The sequence below is a fragment of the Aspergillus steynii genome (assembly GCF_002849105.1).
Source record: "Aspergillus steynii IBT 23096 chromosome Unknown P170scaffold_1, whole genome shotgun sequence".
NCBI classification, from domain to species: domain Eukaryota; kingdom Fungi; phylum Ascomycota; class Eurotiomycetes; order Eurotiales; family Aspergillaceae; genus Aspergillus; species Aspergillus steynii.
Genome location: NW_020194398.1, coordinates 1613973 through 1629868, shown reverse-complemented (window position 1 = coordinate 1629868; position 15896 = coordinate 1613973). Strand labels below are relative to the sequence as shown.

The window sequence follows — 15896 nt, the reverse complement described above, 5'->3', positions numbered from 1 at the left end:
CGGGCTAGGTAACTATGTTGAGGTTTTCCATATCAAGTCTGACTACATAGGGACCTTACTCTCGAATCGACCTCCCTCCGTAGAAGGGCCATTGTACACCGTCTAAGCCGCTAGCTAAAGGGCCTCTTTATTAGACTCTAGCCTGAAAATAACCTGAAGTAATAGACATTAAACGAAAGGAAGTACATTTATTCTAACCAAAGAAAGGTTGGATAAATATATACTTCACAGAAAGCATGAAAGGCCCAGCATGTTCTTTTTTCACCTGTATCACTATCATTCTCAGCAATGTCTCTTCTTGACAAGGTGCCATCTCCTTCATCCACCATACCCTGGAGACGGACGCATCATGCACTGTCCCCGGTACAGATAGCACAGGCTGTCTCGAGAAGCCAGCTAGTTGATAGATATGCTGGCTACAAGCAAGCTTTTGCCATGATTTCCCTCACGAATTCATGGATGCTCAGGCTAACCTCATCGGGATTTTCCACCTGCAGAAAGTGGCCTGCATCAACAGACTTAACACGAATGTCGGCAGCATAAGGTGCAGTGTTAGTAATCTGGGAATGAGGGACAGCAACAGGATCCTTGCTCGCTGTTAGAAGCAAAACAGGGTGTCCGATGGCGGCCTTTGACTTTGGAATAGCTTGGGCAGAATTAGCTTTGTTGAACTTTGGCGGTTCGATTCATCATCCAAGCTCTGCTTACCTTCTTCATCAGCCGCATTGAAGTCTCTCATGAGGGACTTGTACGTTTTAACTGGCCCATCGAATCCTCCATGGGACATGGTGATCTTTTCAAAAGTATCCTTCTCGTCTGCAGTGATGAAGGTAGTCCAGGGTGCGATTCGATCCGCAAGAAGCCACTTTTTATATTCTCCCACGGGAGAGAAGTATTCTTTGAGGTAAGTGGCGTTGGAGGTGTACGTGAGTGTAAAGGCGGAGTCAAACTAATGCAGCTGTGAGTGTTAGGTATTGAGCGACGAGGCCGCAGAACCTACATGCTTGTTCATAATAGGGGCGACATCGTCTTCATCCATAAAATACCAGTAGCCAAACGGCGGATAGCCGAGGGCATCAAGGCTGGCGTTATTGATTGCTTCCACGCCAGCTTGATTAAAAGACATTGGAGGGGGCGAATACCCAACGCCAACAAAGGCGCTTCCCTTCACGCGTTCGCCCAAATAGGTTATCACACGCGATAGTACAACAGACCCACTACTCCAATGTTAGAAGAGATGTACCGTCTGGGTTTGTCCGTAGCGCAAAAACATACAAGTCATGGCCGATTGCGAACACATGGTCCACACCTTCGCAATCAAGAATAGCACCAAGATCCAAGACATGTCTCTTCAGGGTAAATTCTTCGAGACCCGAAGGATTGTCTGTGCCGCCGAAGCCAAGTAAGTCAGGCGCGATAACCCCATATCCCCTGCTGACGAAATAGTCTACCTGGTGACGCCAGTCAAACGAGCTCGAGGGGAATCCGTGAATAAACAGTAGGTAGGGCTTCATGTGGCTGGAGGGCTCCGAGAAAATGTATCGGTATGTTGGACCGGACGGGACGGTCGCCACCTTAACAAGGTTTGCGTAGCTAGTGCCAGCTATATCTCTCTATGGAGATGTCAGTTTGTGCTACAACACAGCTATCTCAAGAGTCAAGGGGCACTCACAAGGTCCGGAGATGGGTGATAGGTACAATTCCCGGTCTATGAATTGGTCCTTAGTACCTCGACTGCAATGTCCAGAGATGAAATTAGGGATACCTTGACCGGTGCAGTGGGCGCGGCCGCTGATAGTCCGCACATGGCCGTTAGGGCACCCAGGGGAATAGTGAGTTTCATGTTTAATCACAATTGTAGGGATAGGAAGAGCTCGAAACTAGATGGTATAGTTGTGTGCTGAAGGGAGCAGGGTCTAGTTTCATGTTTATATAGCAGTATGCTCAAGGCTGAGCAATAATGACTACGCTTACCAAAATATTGGTATGTCAAGGTGATGCCGATCCAAGAGTTTGCAACATTTGCAACATTTGCAGCATATCCACAGAACCCACAAAAGAGAAGTCCCCGAATGGACTTCTTCAGCCGATGCTTCCGGCGACGGAGTTAGGGAGTCTATTCATTTTATCTCCGCGCAAGGTGGAACTCTTGGCAAACAAACAATTAAAACAGTGCAAACAACGGATCCGGGACCACTTGACCGCGGCCGGGGTTTGAAGATTCTAAATGTGTTCTTCGGGTATGGGTAATCTCTATGGAAGAGCTGACTGAAACGAAGGTCTGATTTGGCAGCAAAAAAGTAAGAAGAAAAAAGACGCGAAACTAAGGCTTTCTGAAACCACGCCGGGCGAGGTTGCATTGAGCAGAATCGGGCCGTAATGTACCGATCCTTCCAGCTTAACTTTACTCTTTAGGGCTGGAGGCACCCCCAGAGGCGGTGAACAGCGTGATGCAGTATTTCCAGCAGAAACCCCTTTCCCAGCAGGAAGGCGGTGTGGCTCGTAGAAGGAATGCCGTCTCTACAATACGGAGCTGGATTTCTTTTCTCTCCCAATCATACACCTACTTTCCTGTCTGTAACTCCCAGAATATGATCAACCTTGGCACCTTAACTTTGCTCATATCTGTGATGCAAGCCGGTCTTATCGAAGGCAATGCGAAATCTCACCGTACCCAGCTGAAGGACATTGTTCCTAAGCGGGAGGTTCTCTACGTTGGCGGGGAATACACCAAAGTCAAGGCAAGTCTCGAGTCTCACATATTCCATGCACACCTAAGACTTGAACATAGGACGATGCAACCAATTCTACATCAATGGCTATGGTAGGGCAAATTTACGTCGAGAAGCTTGCGCCTGAGGTCGCGCCGGCGAAGCCACCACTTCCCATTATCTTCATCGCAGGCGCGGGTCAGACCGGCACCAATTTCCTGGATACTCCAGATGGACGACCGGGATGGGCCTCCTATTTTATCTCCAAAGGCCACACTGTGTATCTCTCAGACCAGCCCGCGCGCGGCCGTTCCTTCTGGTCTCCAGGCCAGGGGAGTATTGGGTCCATTGGCTCCCCCGATTCTGTCTCGGATATCTTCACCGACGTAGCCAACAACGGTAACCAATGGCCACAGGCGAAGCTTCACACGCAATGGCCTGGCAGTGGTCGCATGGGCGATCCGCCTTTTGACGCTTTCTACCGGAGTCAGGTGCAGTTCCAAACCGACCGGTTTATAAGCGAAGAGCAAAATGCGCAGGCATATTCAGCGCTAGTGGACCTAGTCGGCGACTGTTATATCATCAGTCACTCGCAGGCGGGTGCATACGGTATCCTCGGTCAGACCCGATGAACTTGTGAAGTTAGTTAACGGTTGAATTAGGCTGGAGGGTCGGAGACATGCGTCCAGACCGAGTGAAGGGTATCGTGCAGCTGGAGCCGTCTGGTCCCCCGTTTACGCTCCGCCCCCCGTTTGGAAATAGCCCGGCGTTTGCGTTCGGTCTCACTGACCTTCCAATCGGATACGAACCATCCGCGGGCAAGCATGCCGAAAACATCGAGACGATCACCGAGGCTGCCGTCGACGATGATCACAACGAGTGCATCATGCAGAAGTCCCCGGCCAAGCAGTTGACGAACCTGGCCAGAATCCCAGAACTGGTCGTTACTGGCGAAGCGTCGTTCCATGCACCATACGATTACTGCACCGTCAAATATCTGAAGCAAGTCGGCGTAGACGTTGAACACGCAGATCTCGGTAAGGAGGGCATTCATGGCAACGGTCACATGTTTTTCATGGAGAAGAACAACATTGAGATCGCAGCCCGGGTGTACCAGTGGCTGAGGAAGCATTGATCAACTCATAATGGGGGATCTATGCGAGCGGATCGACTTGCACAGGCCGTCGAAAAAACAGAAGTAGCGCGATCTTTGGCAGGTAGAGAGTTGTAAATAGAATTTGGCGCGTTTGTGTGAGCGATAATCTAGGCATTTCAGTGGTAAGGACCAGAATATATAGGGTGTCAAACAGATCATACGCACGCATACAAAATTTCAAAAACAGATTACTCCCTAGAAATATATTTGCCTCCATACATACCTTTCGATGCAACGATATTCAGAATCATGAAACAAAGGCTATACTTATCGAGAGGTGCTTACAAAAACACCCTATCAAGCGGCCTTTGGTGCTTTTGGCCTACCAGCCCTGGCAATGGACGACATAATGCCGCACATGTCCGATGATATCGCATGAGCTTTCCATCCGGCAAGCGGACGGAACTCGCAACAAAACAATTCAGTTATAGACTAATAGCTTCCAATTCTACTGTAGCAATAATTTGATTCTCCTTTTCCTCCGACTCTTCACTAGAATACTTTTGCTCGTTCGGGAAACAATTTATGTCTTCTTTGAAATCACCCTTTGCCAGACATCGACAATCCTTGGCCGCGTCGACATTGTTTCTATGGTATTCAAAGTAACGAATGTGCCAGCCTTCTGATCGATAGAAGCCTTTGAATTCAAGATTCGGTTTTGGAAGACCCAGTTGAGGGTCAAAGCATAGTCCGATCAAGAGGGGGAGAAGGTTTATCACGCATTCGGCGCCTTAAAAACACGCTTTCTGCGTAGGCTCTGTGTAGCCGGTGTCAGTAATCAAATAGCATTCTTGCAGGTCTGCCGTTTGTCCACTTGCTTGTTTGATAGACTCAAGCAGACACCTTCATTTTATGATACAATCACTATGATGATTTACCGAATAACTCGGGTGATTTGAAAACGCGGTGCTTCGAGTGCAATTCTTGGTTCCTATAACTTTGAACTTAACTGCGCCTCTGAGGGGGACCTGTAACGATGGAGACATAGCACCTCTAGTCAATACGCCAGCTGCTTCAGTAGGCGGGGTAATAAACCGATAGTTTGTTGGATTTCCCCTGCCTATATATATAGGGGTTGAACATCACAAAGTGGAGCAATCAGCCAGGGCGCATCGGTCTATTCAATGAATTGAAGTGTCTGACAGTTGCTATCGGTGTCTCCATCATCTTGAGCTTCCGATGAGATGAGTGGCCCATTCCAGCGTGTCTCCAAAGCTTCGGGAATCGGTCTTGGGGGATTATTGGCACGCCTGGGAGCCTCCCGCCGATTGCTGGTTTCACCCAGGTCTCCTTTCTCTCCCGATTCTTTAGCGACTCCAAAGCGGGTTTGCGGCCGAAGTGATTCCTGAAGCTCCAAGACTCTCGCTTCAAGAAACCGAATATAATCAGCATCGTCACCATCAAATTGTATCCGGCGACAAGTCATGGTTGCGCGAAAAGGAGAAGAGCGGGGAAGCGGAGTTCTGTGAAAGTACCAAGGCCAGGCCAGACCGAGCCAAATGACCGAGATCAGCACTTGGGTCCCGTGCAGTCCAAGCTGCACTCCCATCACATATCGGCTTTAGAAATATTAACCTCTCCCGCCCCTAGCCCATTCTTCCTTTCACAAAAGATTTCAATGCCTGGAGCAACCAGCAGCACTCGAGTCATCCCGGACAATCCTTAATTAGCGCCAATCTGTTCTACAAATCGGCCAACTCATTGACAGACATGGGCGCCACTCCAGCCCTATACCAGGGAAGAAATTCCGTAAAGAGTGGCTATCAGTCAGTCTAGTTGGCCTGAACCCAAGATTTTGGTTGTATGTCTCAGGAATTCAATTCATTTATGCCTCACTATTACCAAGGCAAAAAACAAAAGAGAAATATAGAACCCGAAATCCCAGGCGGAGTGCGTCCCTAGACCTAGATTACCGTATTCTCCCTTGAGAGTTGAAGAAGCTTTGTGAGTCTTCTAGGCCTCCATATCTACGCTACTAGACACCTCGCTTGTATAGGCTCCTTGGATAGAAAGAATGGAAATAGTGGGAACGGTCAGCACCATGAATAGGAGAGCACGGCATTTTAAAATACACCAGTCAATTCACGGGACTCAGTAGTCCTTCTCCTTTACAGAATATACAAACAAGCCTTCTGGATAAGAATTTGCGCCTTCGGGTGCAAAGTATTTAGGTGGGTAAACTACCATCTGAATCCGCCTGAAGGCGGGCTGAATAGGGCGCCAAGCCGCCCACGACTGAACCGGCGGCGCTAGATGACCCCCAACATACTCTTAGTGTTGTATATTATTGTTTTTTTTTTTTTTTTTTTTGTTTTTATTATTTTTTTGGGGGCGATGCGATGGCGCAGCGGTAAAACTCGGTCGTGGTCATTTACAGGCAGGCGGGGGTGTTCCGGGGAGTTGTTATTGTTGTTGGGGGTTGGTTGTTTTGCTTATGAAGGGAGGAGAGCCTGGGTTCAAGAGTTAGGGGGCGCCTTTAGATGAGAAATGGGATTTGTATTTATGGTATGCATATGTTTGTTGGCATTACAATGTGTTTGCGGTATCAACAGTTCTTTTTGGTTGACGGTCCTATGTATCAGAGATCTATTTAATTGATCCCGGGTGTTTGCTGAGATTCGATGTACGAGAATATATCTGATTGATTTAAAACCAATCTATTTGTTGTTATTGAAAATAAAAAGCTAGTGTATGTATTAAGCAAGAGATATGTACAGCAAAGCATCTATATCAACACCCCCAATTCTCCATCCTGTCCACCCCAAAATCCAACTCCATAATCGACTTCCCAAACTCATCCACCTCATCTGGCCGATATTCCTCCATCACCGCATACATCCGGCTCCGGTGCATGAATCCCACGTTCTTCTCGGCGCACAGCTTCATCCAGGAATGCGCAGACTCGGCTTCCCACGCGCCCTTTCTATTCGTAAACATGACACCCCCGGGACACCCGACATACCGCCCCTGCATGGTCAGGTAGACCGCATGCAGCATTTGCGCCACCAGCCACGTGCGTCGGATGCTCTCGGACCGGATCCATGCCCTCCAGAGGACTTCCTCCTGCTGCATTGCAGACACAGGCTGGGTGAGACCGGGGGCGATATCCTCTAGGGCGCTGGAGAGCAGCAGGTGTCTGTTTTCTGCAGCGTGCGAGAGCATGGCGTTGGACCAGGCATACAGCCTCGGTAGCTGTTGCTCTGCCAGATAGCGCTGTCGGATGTCGCTGTCAAACAGGCGGATGGACGAGTAGACGACCAGGGCTTGCACGCGACTGACGTGATCGAAACAATCCAGCTCAGCGTCCGATTCACTCGATTCCGCGACGAGAGATTCCGCACGAGACTCGAGAATCCGGTATACGAACTCCTCGGTGGCAGGTGTCCGCGAGTGATAGCTCGACAGCGCCATGAAGGCGTCCTGGATGCAGTTCGGCAGGCGGGTCTCGTACAGCCGAGAGTGGATGAGCGGATTCCGAATACCGGTCGTCCAGTCCGCCAGCCATCCTCGGATGCGATTGACATACCTCCAGCCGACGGATATCGGGGTTGGAGTTAGGTGGATATTGTCGAGAGGCTGAACGGTCCATGACTCTCGCGTTAGGAACCACGCTTCTTGCAGGTCGGACAGCGTGGGCCAGGCCAGTGGACCTGAGCACGATGGCATCAGATCGGACGGCGTCGGGGGCAGCTCCAGTGCGGACAGCGTCGGGGTGGGGAGCTCGTCCTCCCGCAGCGGGTCGTCGCCGCAGAGCACGAAGCACGACGGTCGCGGAGCGGGATAGACGCACTCGAGGTCGCGAGACTGGCATCGACTGCATGATGGAAGCTCTCTGCTACATTTTCGCTTGGTTTTGCTGCATGCACTGCAGGCTCTGGGCTCTGGAGCGAGCATGTTGATGGAAGAATGATGGGAAGAGCGAAGTTGTAGAGGAAGAAGACGAAGGAAAGCGGCGGACGCCAACCGAAAGGCGTTAGACCCCGCGACGACCCTGCGGCCGCTAACCCTAAAAAGCGCCATGTTGGGATGAGGTCGATGGACGAGTCAAGTATATAAAAGGATAGAATTGACGGCACCTTACACAGTGAAAGCATCCGCACTCTCTTCCAAGACACAATACAACCAGGTCTTGTACACATCGTCTCTCATCATGGCCCTCGAACTGTCCGCCCGCCAAAATACCACCAACTTCACCAAAGTCATCCATCGAACCGCCCAACCGGCCACGTCCCCGTCTCGCCCCGAGCTGAACCAAGCTGGGAGAACAGTTCTGGTCACCGGTGGCGGCACCAACATCGGCTTCGCCATTATCAAGAGCTTCATCACCGCCGGTGTCTCGACCGCCATCATTGCCGGACGTCGCAAAGATGTCCTCGACACCGCCGCGGCCAAACTCAGAGCGGAGATTCAGGAAAAGGGTGCCTCAACGACCGTTCTCACGTATACTCTGGACCAGGCAAACCCTGATTCAGTCCGAACCCTATGGGCCCAGCTCGACAGCGATGGCATCGTCGTGGACACACTCGTGTTGAACGCTGCCGCTTTCTCGGAAGAGAAGCCGGTGGTGGAACTGGGAGCCGCTAAGGTCTGGGAAGCCTACGAGGTGAATGTTCGCGGACCGCTGGAGATGGTCCATAGTTTTGCTAGCCAAAAGCCTACCAATCGGCCTAGGGTGGGTTGCCGTTCTATTCCTCCGACTCTGTTGCTCTTCGCTGATGATCCACCAGGCAATCGTCAACGTCGCGTCCCAAGTGATCAACATGCTCTACGAATCCCAGCTTTTCATCGCCGCGAAGCGTCCCGTCTATGGAATGACTAAGAACGCCGGCGCGATGCTCATGCAGCAGATTGCCAAGGATACGAACCCCGAGGAGCTGCAGATCGTCAGTTTCCATCCGGGTATCCTTTACAGTGACGAGTTTCAGAGAATGGGCCTTTCCGAAACCGATCTCCCGTTTGATAGTGGTAAGTGATCCTTCCCTTTTGGTAGATCTGTTTTGGTAGAATGGAGTTGACCAGCCTCCTAGCTGACATGCCTGGATCGTTCGCTGTTTGGGCCGCCACTGAAGAGGCGAGATTCCTCCACGGACGGTTCGTCTGGGCCTCTTGGGATATCGAGGAGTACTCCCAGGGCGAGCTGAGAAAGCGGATTGATGAGAATGTGGACTTTTTGAGAGTCGGTGTGGTTGGATTGAGGGGAGGCTTGATCGACAATTAAAGGTTCATTTAGAAGTATCGCACTGTATATAGACGGATGGAATGTCGGCTTTGGATTTGAATAGATGTTCTGTTGTTTGCATACATGAAGTTTGGTCCACCCCAATAGTCGATTCTAACAGGCGACTGGCTTCGAGATATTATCTCGCGCTTAAATGTCACTTTGTTGTTCACATCTCACTGTTCCTGTTCGGATGTCTATCTATCTGAAGACCCATTATTCATCATTAGATAATGATGTTTCATCAGATCTTGCCAGCCTAAACCAATGAGAACGTCACTCAGATGTTGGACTGGCATCTATATCGCCGGTTATCCAACATTTCGGATTTCCCGATGCAGGGATGCCACCAAGCCGACCATTCATGTTACTCAGCGGAAGAACACCGCATAAAATAAAGGGAAGCACTAGTGACGCCCGTCGTTACAGTTGGTTAACGATGGCGAATGGTAGCCGACGTGGCTTGCGGGCGGAATTGCCGTGCCCTACTTCGGCTTCATCAATCTGTCATCGATAGTGTTATGCTTTATACCCACTTGTACTCTGGATCGCTGTTGATCAATTGACTCTCCACAATTCCTAATTGACTTGAAGATCCTGTTCGATCTATCTCTGAAATTTCTCCGGCCTGTCTTGCAATTCAGGGATCGTTAGTGCGTTGGATTGTGGCTGATAGCAGTCCTGCAGGATTTGAATCCTTCATCACACCATTCAGCCACCTTCGCTCTCCTCGCGGGGGATTGCCGATCTGCTGCCAAATGCACCTCCGCTTGCCGGATTTCAGACTGATTTGCCGTCTGTCCAGGACGGATCATCTTGGCACTGTTTATTCACAGGGCACATCCTGACGTCTCGGCTTGCCCTTGCAGCTGCTATTCTGCTTGGATCCTTTCGGCCCCGAGTCTAGTCCCTGATAGCCAGTGAATGCCAATGTCGCCGTCGACAGAGACCGATGGTCATCGACCGGGGTGAGGATCAATATTTAAAGACCGTCTCCCCCTCTGAATATCAATCTTACATCTCTCCATCACCAACTAATCGGAATATTACCATCATGAAGTTCACTGTTTTCATCTCTACTCTCTCTCTCCTTGCCACGACCACCGCAGGCGCTCTCCGCCCCATCGGAGATGTCGTTAAGCGCGACCCCTCCGGCAGCTTCAGTCTGTACGACTACGGTGTTGCCAGTGGTCCGCTGAAGCTCTTTTACGCTGATGGTTCTCTCTCCTTAACCCACCTATCTACTCTCGTCCAACCAACTAACCACACTCAGGACTCGCATACTTCGGCTCCCCATCCGCATGGTCCGGCTCCGTCGTCACAGACGTCACCTGTAAGCCATCTGTCCCTTTCCCAGTTACCAGTCCACCCCCTTACCAAATCGCAGTCACTGCCTCCAACAGCCAAGTCATTGCGCACTCTGCATCCTCCGTCACCATCCCGTCAAACTCCCGGCTCTACGTCCGCCCAGACACCAACAGCGCCGCGCCAGTCGGGTTCACGGGTTCCAATACCCCGGCCGACGCCGTCACTGATAGCTTCACGTGGTACGGCGCGTGGCTGTTTTATCAGAATGGGAATGCCCTGGAGAGTAAGTTCTACGTTAAGGAGACTAGCGTGAGTGGTGTTTGGCAGTTGTTTTGGCTTAGTGGGGGGTCCACCGAGGGGTATAAGGCGGGGAATGTGAGGAACTTTGCGTAGGTTTTAGATTTGGGTTGGGTTTATGGTTAGGAGAGGTGTGGATCAATGTATAAGGGCTGAACGACGGAGAACGAGGGATGTGATGAGAATGAGATAGGAATGAAGAGTCTGTCTTATCATTTAACTGAATTGCTGGTACTGTCTTTGATACTACCTTGTGACAGTGCTAGCTGAGCTCTTCTTGAACACACGTATAAAGATTAAATTATCTCAGTCAACTCATACAAACATCTCCATCATGAATCATTCAAATACTCCCCCATCTTCTCCCTCGCCTGATCAGCCTGCCCCTGTACATCCAGATCCCACAGCCAGCGCAGTCGCTTCTGGAATGTCTCCTTTAGCTTCGTCTCGTCGTCATCCACGCCCTCCAGGCACAAACAGAGCAGATAGGCATTCTCCTTGCTGCTGGTCACCACGCGCTGACTCCGAGGTCGTCGGATCTCATCGTACGCCTTAAACGCGGCCTCCACGTCCCCTACACTCGACACTCGAGGATCACTGAGAAGTTCCGCCAGGACGTGTGCATCTTCAATCGCCTGGCCTGCACCCGCGCCCTGATGAGGCGTAGACGCATGAGCGGCGTCTCCCAGGATCGCCACCCTCGACTTGCAGTACGTCGAGATATGCGGATGCTCGAAGATCGCCCATTGCGAGGGATCCGGCATGTACTGAGTACGTTAGCCAGAGTCCATCAAGACCGCATCCACCCAACTCACCTCGACAAGCGACTGCATGTATCGCCCCATCCCACTCGCATCGCGTCGCATATCCTCCTTCTTCGCCGGTCGCACCCAGCTCTCATGGTCCCATGTATCCGTCAAGATATAGAACCCGACATTCACCTTCTTCGCCCGCATGATGGGGTACGAGATGCCATACGCCCCCTTCCCCACATACATGGTCGAGACGCGCGCGCGCTGATCCCCAACCGCCTTCACCATATCCTCCATATCCAGCACCGCGCGGTACGCATACATGCCACTGAACCTCGGCCTCTGCGCCTCATCCGGCACAATCGCCTCCTTGACCTTCGACTTGATGCCATCACACCCGACCACCACATCCGCACACACCTCCGTCCCATCATCAAACCTCAACTCCACCCCGTCCCTCCCCTCCACCAACCTCTCCAACCTCTTCCCAAAGTGCACAATCTCCTTCGGCACCAGTCCCACCAGGGCCTCCAGAAAATCCGCCCTTCGCAGCGTCGTCTGCCCCGACGGCAGCGCCTTCAGGTCCATGAGCGTCTCGCCCTCCTGGTCGCCACTCGCCCAGACAATCTCGAACCACGTCTGCCGGAAGGCCTCGTAGCCGGGACTGTCAGCGTGCGTGGTCACCAGGGAGTCGTAGATGGCGCGGATCTGGGGATCGATCAGGGGCATGGCGCGGTGCGCCGCGGGGCCGATGGACAGGCCCAGGCCGATCTCTGCGAAGGCCGGGGCGGCCTCGTAGATCTGCACGCGCACGTTGCGTCGCAGCAGCCCGACGGCTAGGCTGAGGCCGCCGATTCCCCCGCCTACGATGCTGACGGTGAAGTCTTTCTTCTGGGGGGTGGTGCTGCCCATGTTGGAGGGGCTTGGCATGCACGGATCGGATTGTTTGCGATGGGTTGGGTTTAGTGTGTGAGTTTCTGTAAGGATGTATCTGTGGCAAGGGTGTGCGTGTCCGGTGGAGTTGGATTTCGTTTTACTCTCCCCCTCTTGAGATGGAATTTAAAGGGCGATTGAATCGCATTAATGCAGACGGGGGACTGGGAATCCACACATGGACTAATGAGAAGCGTGGTATGATGTTGGCTCGTCAGGCTACGGGTGGAGGGAGGGAGGGAGTATCATTCCTCCTATGCAATGCCCCTCCTTGAATAATTCCCACAGAACGAGTGAGGACTGAGGAGATACGAGGTTATGTAAGGGCGCTACGCCTTAGCGTCGGACTGTTGCGCTGTCGAGAGATATCCGCGACTCGGCCGACGTGATCCACACGAGGGGCCCTTAATAAGCATTAATCTAGCAGTTAATCTGCATCTAACCAGTCGCACGACGGCTGGAACGAAGGTGCGAGACGCCTCTGCATGAACCGATCCAGAACGCGCACCTGCGACGCAATAGCCCTAACCGCATCGACCAATCTGCGGTCCCTCAGGGGCGTTGGCCTGGACGGTGACGGGGTTTCTCCACCACGTCCAAAGTAAAAAAAAGGGGGCACACGCCGAGGCTACAAGATGGTGGATTAAGCTCTGCCACATTCGCTTGTGTGTGCTTAGCGAGGCACTTTGGAGCAAACCAGGCGCGTTAGAGCAGCTTAGCCCCCAAGGCAAGTGGAGCCCCGGACTCGAGACGGACTCGACGGCTGGAATTGACCGCGGGAGAGCATCCGGGCCGTGCGGCCTGGGATCGATTATAATTTTAATTATTTTATCATCGGCCAATGTCTGGATCTCGTGTTGGGAGGATCCACCAGGACGGACCGACTGGGATGGCTGCTCCGAGGTTCGTTCAGCTGCGGCCGTACAGACAGGGATGTTTCTGCTTGATATTAATTATTGGCGCAGGTTTCCATTACGGAGTCCTAGGGGGTTTTTTTTTTCTCGATCGGTAAAATAGATTGACTTTTGCAGGATTCCATTATTGTTTCCCCCCTCTGGAGATATTCCTTTTTTTCTCGCCAGTCGCCAGTCGCCACGCTGTCCGAGTCCCTCTATTGGCCCGTCTATAGTTCACGCTGGAATTCACTTCTTTCCCTCGCCATGCCAGAATAGTCCATCAAGCCTTGGCTTTCATTTGCGTCTGCCTTCGATAGATCTTCGATTTCTCGAGATGGACCATCTCGTCCGGTCTTCTCTCCCGTCGTCCATCCCATCGACTACATCCATGCCTCATGGCGTCTTCGTCGCCATCCGACGATGTCTCCCGCGCCTCGATGGTCACGATTCCCACCATCGTGACGACGGTCCTCGCCCTTATTCTTACGTTACTGCGGCTGTACGTGCGGCGATATATGATCCAGTTGCTAGGCTGGGATGATCTGTTCAATGTACTTGCGATGGTGAGTTGCGTTTACCTGCAGGTCATTCGACACAGGAATAACATCGAGCAGGTCCTCGCGTTGATCGTCATGGGCCTGGTGCTCGCGGCGACGCATTACGGGCTCGGTCGACATGTTGAATTCGTGGATCCGGCTCAGTCGGCGTATAGCGTCAAGATGCTGCGGGTGGCTGAGTTCCTACTGATTTTCTCTACGATCTTTATTAAGATCTCGATCAGTTTGTTCTTGAAGAGGCTTTTGTAAGTCGCCCTGACCATTTGAACCCGGGCAATGATTTGATACTGATAAGTGGCTTCTAGTCTGACGAGCAAGAAATGGAAGATCTTCTTCTGGTGCTTCATCGCGTTCAACACCATCACAAGCATTCTCGATGCCGCCGTCATCTTCCCGCAGTGCACGCCGGTCGAATTCAACTGGGACAAGTCGATTGAGGGCGGATCGTGCTGGTCGAACGAGGCGATCGATGCAGTGGGGATTGCACAGGGGGGTACGTTCAGACTTCATTTACCCTGGTTTCTCTGGTATCGGAACTGACATATCTAGCCATCGCCGCTGTCACCGACTTTGTGCTCTCCATTCTCCCGATCCTCTTCCTGTGGAACGTGAAACTTCCCAAGCGAGTGAAGGTGGGAATCTGCGGGATCATGGCGCTGGGATTTGCGTGAGTGCACCTCGATATACACCATCTACTGCATAATTACTGACTCTGTTCAGGAGCGGAGCGTTCGCTATCGCCCGAACAGCTCTGGTGCCGGACTTGACCACCACCACGGATCCGACCTGTGAGTACCATCCCCGGACAGTTTCCTTCTGCTCCGACTCCGTACATAGTCCGGACTAACATGACTAGGGGACCTGGTTGAACTGTTCATGTGGGCCGAGTAAGTATCCGCTCCACCCGTCATACCATGTCCAATCCACAATTCCTCCGTCAGATGCTAACGGAATCCTCCTTCTCCAGCCTGGAAGCCACTTTCGGCGTGATCGCGGCGGCCGCCCCGTCGGTGCGTCCGCTCATCGGCCACAACGCCATGACCACGGAATCGTACACGCGGTCCAAGTCGCACACGCTGCCGCTGCGCAGTCTGGCAACGGGCCACCAGTCGCGACGCGAGTGGAGACAGACCATCCTCGACACGATGGACGAGCCAGGTGGTCGTATCTCCAACGACGGAGATAGCCAGTCGAACCTGTGGCATAATGACCAGGGGATTGTGAAGACGATGTCCATCGAGGTGGTGACGACCCAGCGACCGCCGGACTCGGAACTGCAACTCCAGCTGTACAGGGGGGCAGGCGAACGCAGCTCCAATGAACGAGTTGCCGAGCCCTAGGCTACTTTGGATGCTTTCGATACTTTGAGTAGACACGGCGGTTACCCCTGCAGGGGTTAGGGCTGATTCCTCGGATAGTAGGCTTCTGCCGAGATAATCTAACACTGTACATACTACCTAGAATAAAAGTTAATATACTCCCTACTAGACGAGCAGTCTGGCCACAGCTAACAGAGTTTGAAACGTGCAGCTCACCCACTTGGTCGAAGTCTGTTTCGTCCGGCGATGTCCGCATGGACGTTATTGGAGACGCGAGGAACACATCCCTGTCAGCTCGATGGCGGTCTCCATAGTTGATGTCACGCTCCAGGGGCCAGAGTCCTCGGAAAAAAGCAAATTAATAACAGATATGCGAGAGTAATCTGCATGCTGCGCCAAGAACCGAAGCAAATTGGCCGTCGCTAAGCTGTCTGGTCCGCGCCACTAACCGGCCCTAAAGTCCAGCTAACTCGACTAACTCCCCCGACTAATGCACCATCCCTTGGCGAGAATCGCGCCGTCCGATCAAGCATCTGATGGCTGATGCAGGACCCTCCGAGACACCGGTCCAGTCGATGGAGTATTCCGTCGTGATTTGCTCGTGCGTCCCGCGGATGTCGACCCGATGCAACGTGCTAGTCTGGAGCAGGGTCAGTAGGCCTTTTAGTTTTTACGCCGTAGTGGCTGCCGGAGGACCCTCCTCTTTGGTTCTGGTCTGGAGCGTCGGAAATGCGCATCTCGTATAAAAT

At 52.2% G+C, this 15896-nt stretch overlaps 7 protein-coding genes across 7 annotated transcripts; 4 read left to right on the top strand and 3 right to left on the bottom strand.

The window, feature by feature from the left end:
* Positions 1-315: 315 nt before the first annotated feature.
* Positions 316-1995, bottom strand: P170DRAFT_504965 (alpha/beta fold hydrolase). The gene is made up of 6 exons (XM_024854254.1): positions 1766-1995; positions 1673-1708; positions 1276-1613; positions 1001-1217; positions 709-949; positions 316-646 (listed from the first exon to the last, which is right to left on the bottom strand). Exons 1-6 carry the CDS (start codon positions 1841-1843, stop codon positions 417-419), a joined length of 1140 nt encoding a protein of 379 aa, XP_024709478.1. The 5' UTR covers positions 1844-1995; the 3' UTR covers positions 316-416.
* A 584-nt stretch (positions 1996-2579) lies between these two features.
* Positions 2580-3997, top strand: P170DRAFT_504964 (alpha/beta hydrolase). The gene is made up of 3 exons (XM_024854253.1): positions 2580-2741; positions 2792-3320; positions 3374-3997. The coding sequence occupies exons 1-3, from the start codon at positions 2592-2594 to the stop codon at positions 3844-3846; spliced, it is 1152 nt and encodes a 383-aa protein (XP_024709477.1). The 5' UTR covers positions 2580-2591; the 3' UTR covers positions 3847-3997.
* Positions 3998-6549: 2552 nt separating this feature from the next.
* P170DRAFT_397273 (Zn(II)2Cys6 transcription factor domain-containing protein) lies at positions 6550-7761 on the bottom strand (the record flags this gene model as incomplete). Its single annotated transcript, XM_024846165.1, has 1 exon — positions 6550-7761. One exon carries the CDS (start codon positions 7759-7761, stop codon positions 6598-6600), a length of 1164 nt encoding a protein of 387 aa, XP_024709476.1. The 3' UTR covers positions 6550-6597.
* A 256-nt stretch (positions 7762-8017) lies between these two features.
* P170DRAFT_451988 (SDR family NAD(P)-dependent oxidoreductase) lies at positions 8018-9085 on the top strand (the record flags this gene model as incomplete). Its single annotated transcript, XM_024851242.1, has 3 exons — positions 8018-8539; positions 8595-8832; positions 8895-9085. The coding sequence occupies 3 exons, from the start codon at positions 8018-8020 to the stop codon at positions 9083-9085; spliced, it is 951 nt and encodes a 316-aa protein (XP_024709475.1).
* Positions 9086-10139: 1054 nt separating this feature from the next.
* Positions 10140-10786, top strand: P170DRAFT_469636 (uncharacterized protein; the record flags this gene model as incomplete). Its single annotated transcript, XM_024852661.1, has 3 exons — positions 10140-10302; positions 10359-10418; positions 10473-10786. The coding sequence occupies 3 exons, from the start codon at positions 10140-10142 to the stop codon at positions 10784-10786; spliced, it is 537 nt and encodes a 178-aa protein (XP_024709474.1).
* Positions 10787-10961: 175 nt separating this feature from the next.
* Positions 10962-12641, bottom strand: P170DRAFT_397268 (FAD/NAD(P)-binding domain-containing protein). The gene is made up of 2 exons (XM_024846164.1): positions 11506-12641; positions 10962-11457 (listed from the first exon to the last, which is right to left on the bottom strand). Exons 1-2 carry the CDS (start codon positions 12370-12372, stop codon positions 11023-11025), a joined length of 1302 nt encoding a protein of 433 aa, XP_024709473.1. The 5' UTR covers positions 12373-12641; the 3' UTR covers positions 10962-11022.
* A 1025-nt stretch (positions 12642-13666) lies between these two features.
* Positions 13667-15168, top strand: P170DRAFT_442309 (uncharacterized protein; the record flags this gene model as incomplete). Its single annotated transcript, XM_024850455.1, has 7 exons — positions 13667-13834; positions 13886-14073; positions 14134-14321; positions 14378-14495; positions 14549-14616; positions 14685-14715; positions 14796-15168. The coding sequence occupies 7 exons, from the start codon at positions 13667-13669 to the stop codon at positions 15166-15168; spliced, it is 1134 nt and encodes a 377-aa protein (XP_024709472.1).
* Between the last annotated feature and the right edge of the window lie 728 nt (positions 15169-15896).

Bases quoted from the DNA above. Each gene is read 5' to 3' on its own strand.
- P170DRAFT_504965 (XM_024854254.1), bottom strand. From the start codon at position 1,843: ATGAAACTCACTATTCCCCTGGGTGCCCTAACGGCCATGTGCGGACTA. The intron at 1,614-1,672 runs GTGAGTGCCCCT...ACATCTCCATAG, and splicing joins ATCACCCATCTCCGGACCTT to AGAGATATAGCTGGCACTAG. The intron at 1,218-1,275 runs GTATGTTTTTGC...ACATTGGAGTAG, and splicing joins TTCGCAATCGGCCATGACTT to TGGGTCTGTTGTACTATCGC.
- P170DRAFT_397268 (XM_024846164.1), bottom strand. From the start codon at position 12,372: ATGCCAAGCCCCTCCAACATGGGCAGCACCACCCCCCAGAAGAAAGAC. The intron at 11,458-11,505 runs GTGAGTTGGGTG...TAACGTACTCAG, and splicing joins ACATGCAGTCGCTTGTCGAG to TACATGCCGGATCCCTCGCA.
- P170DRAFT_504964 (XM_024854253.1), top strand. From the start codon at position 2,592: ATGATCAACCTTGGCACCTTAACTTTGCTCATATCTGTGATGCAAGCC. The intron at 2,742-2,791 runs GCAAGTCTCGAG...ACTTGAACATAG, and splicing joins GGGAATACACCAAAGTCAAG to GACGATGCAACCAATTCTAC. The intron at 3,321-3,373 runs GTATCCTCGGTC...CGGTTGAATTAG, and splicing joins CTCGCAGGCGGGTGCATACG to GCTGGAGGGTCGGAGACATG.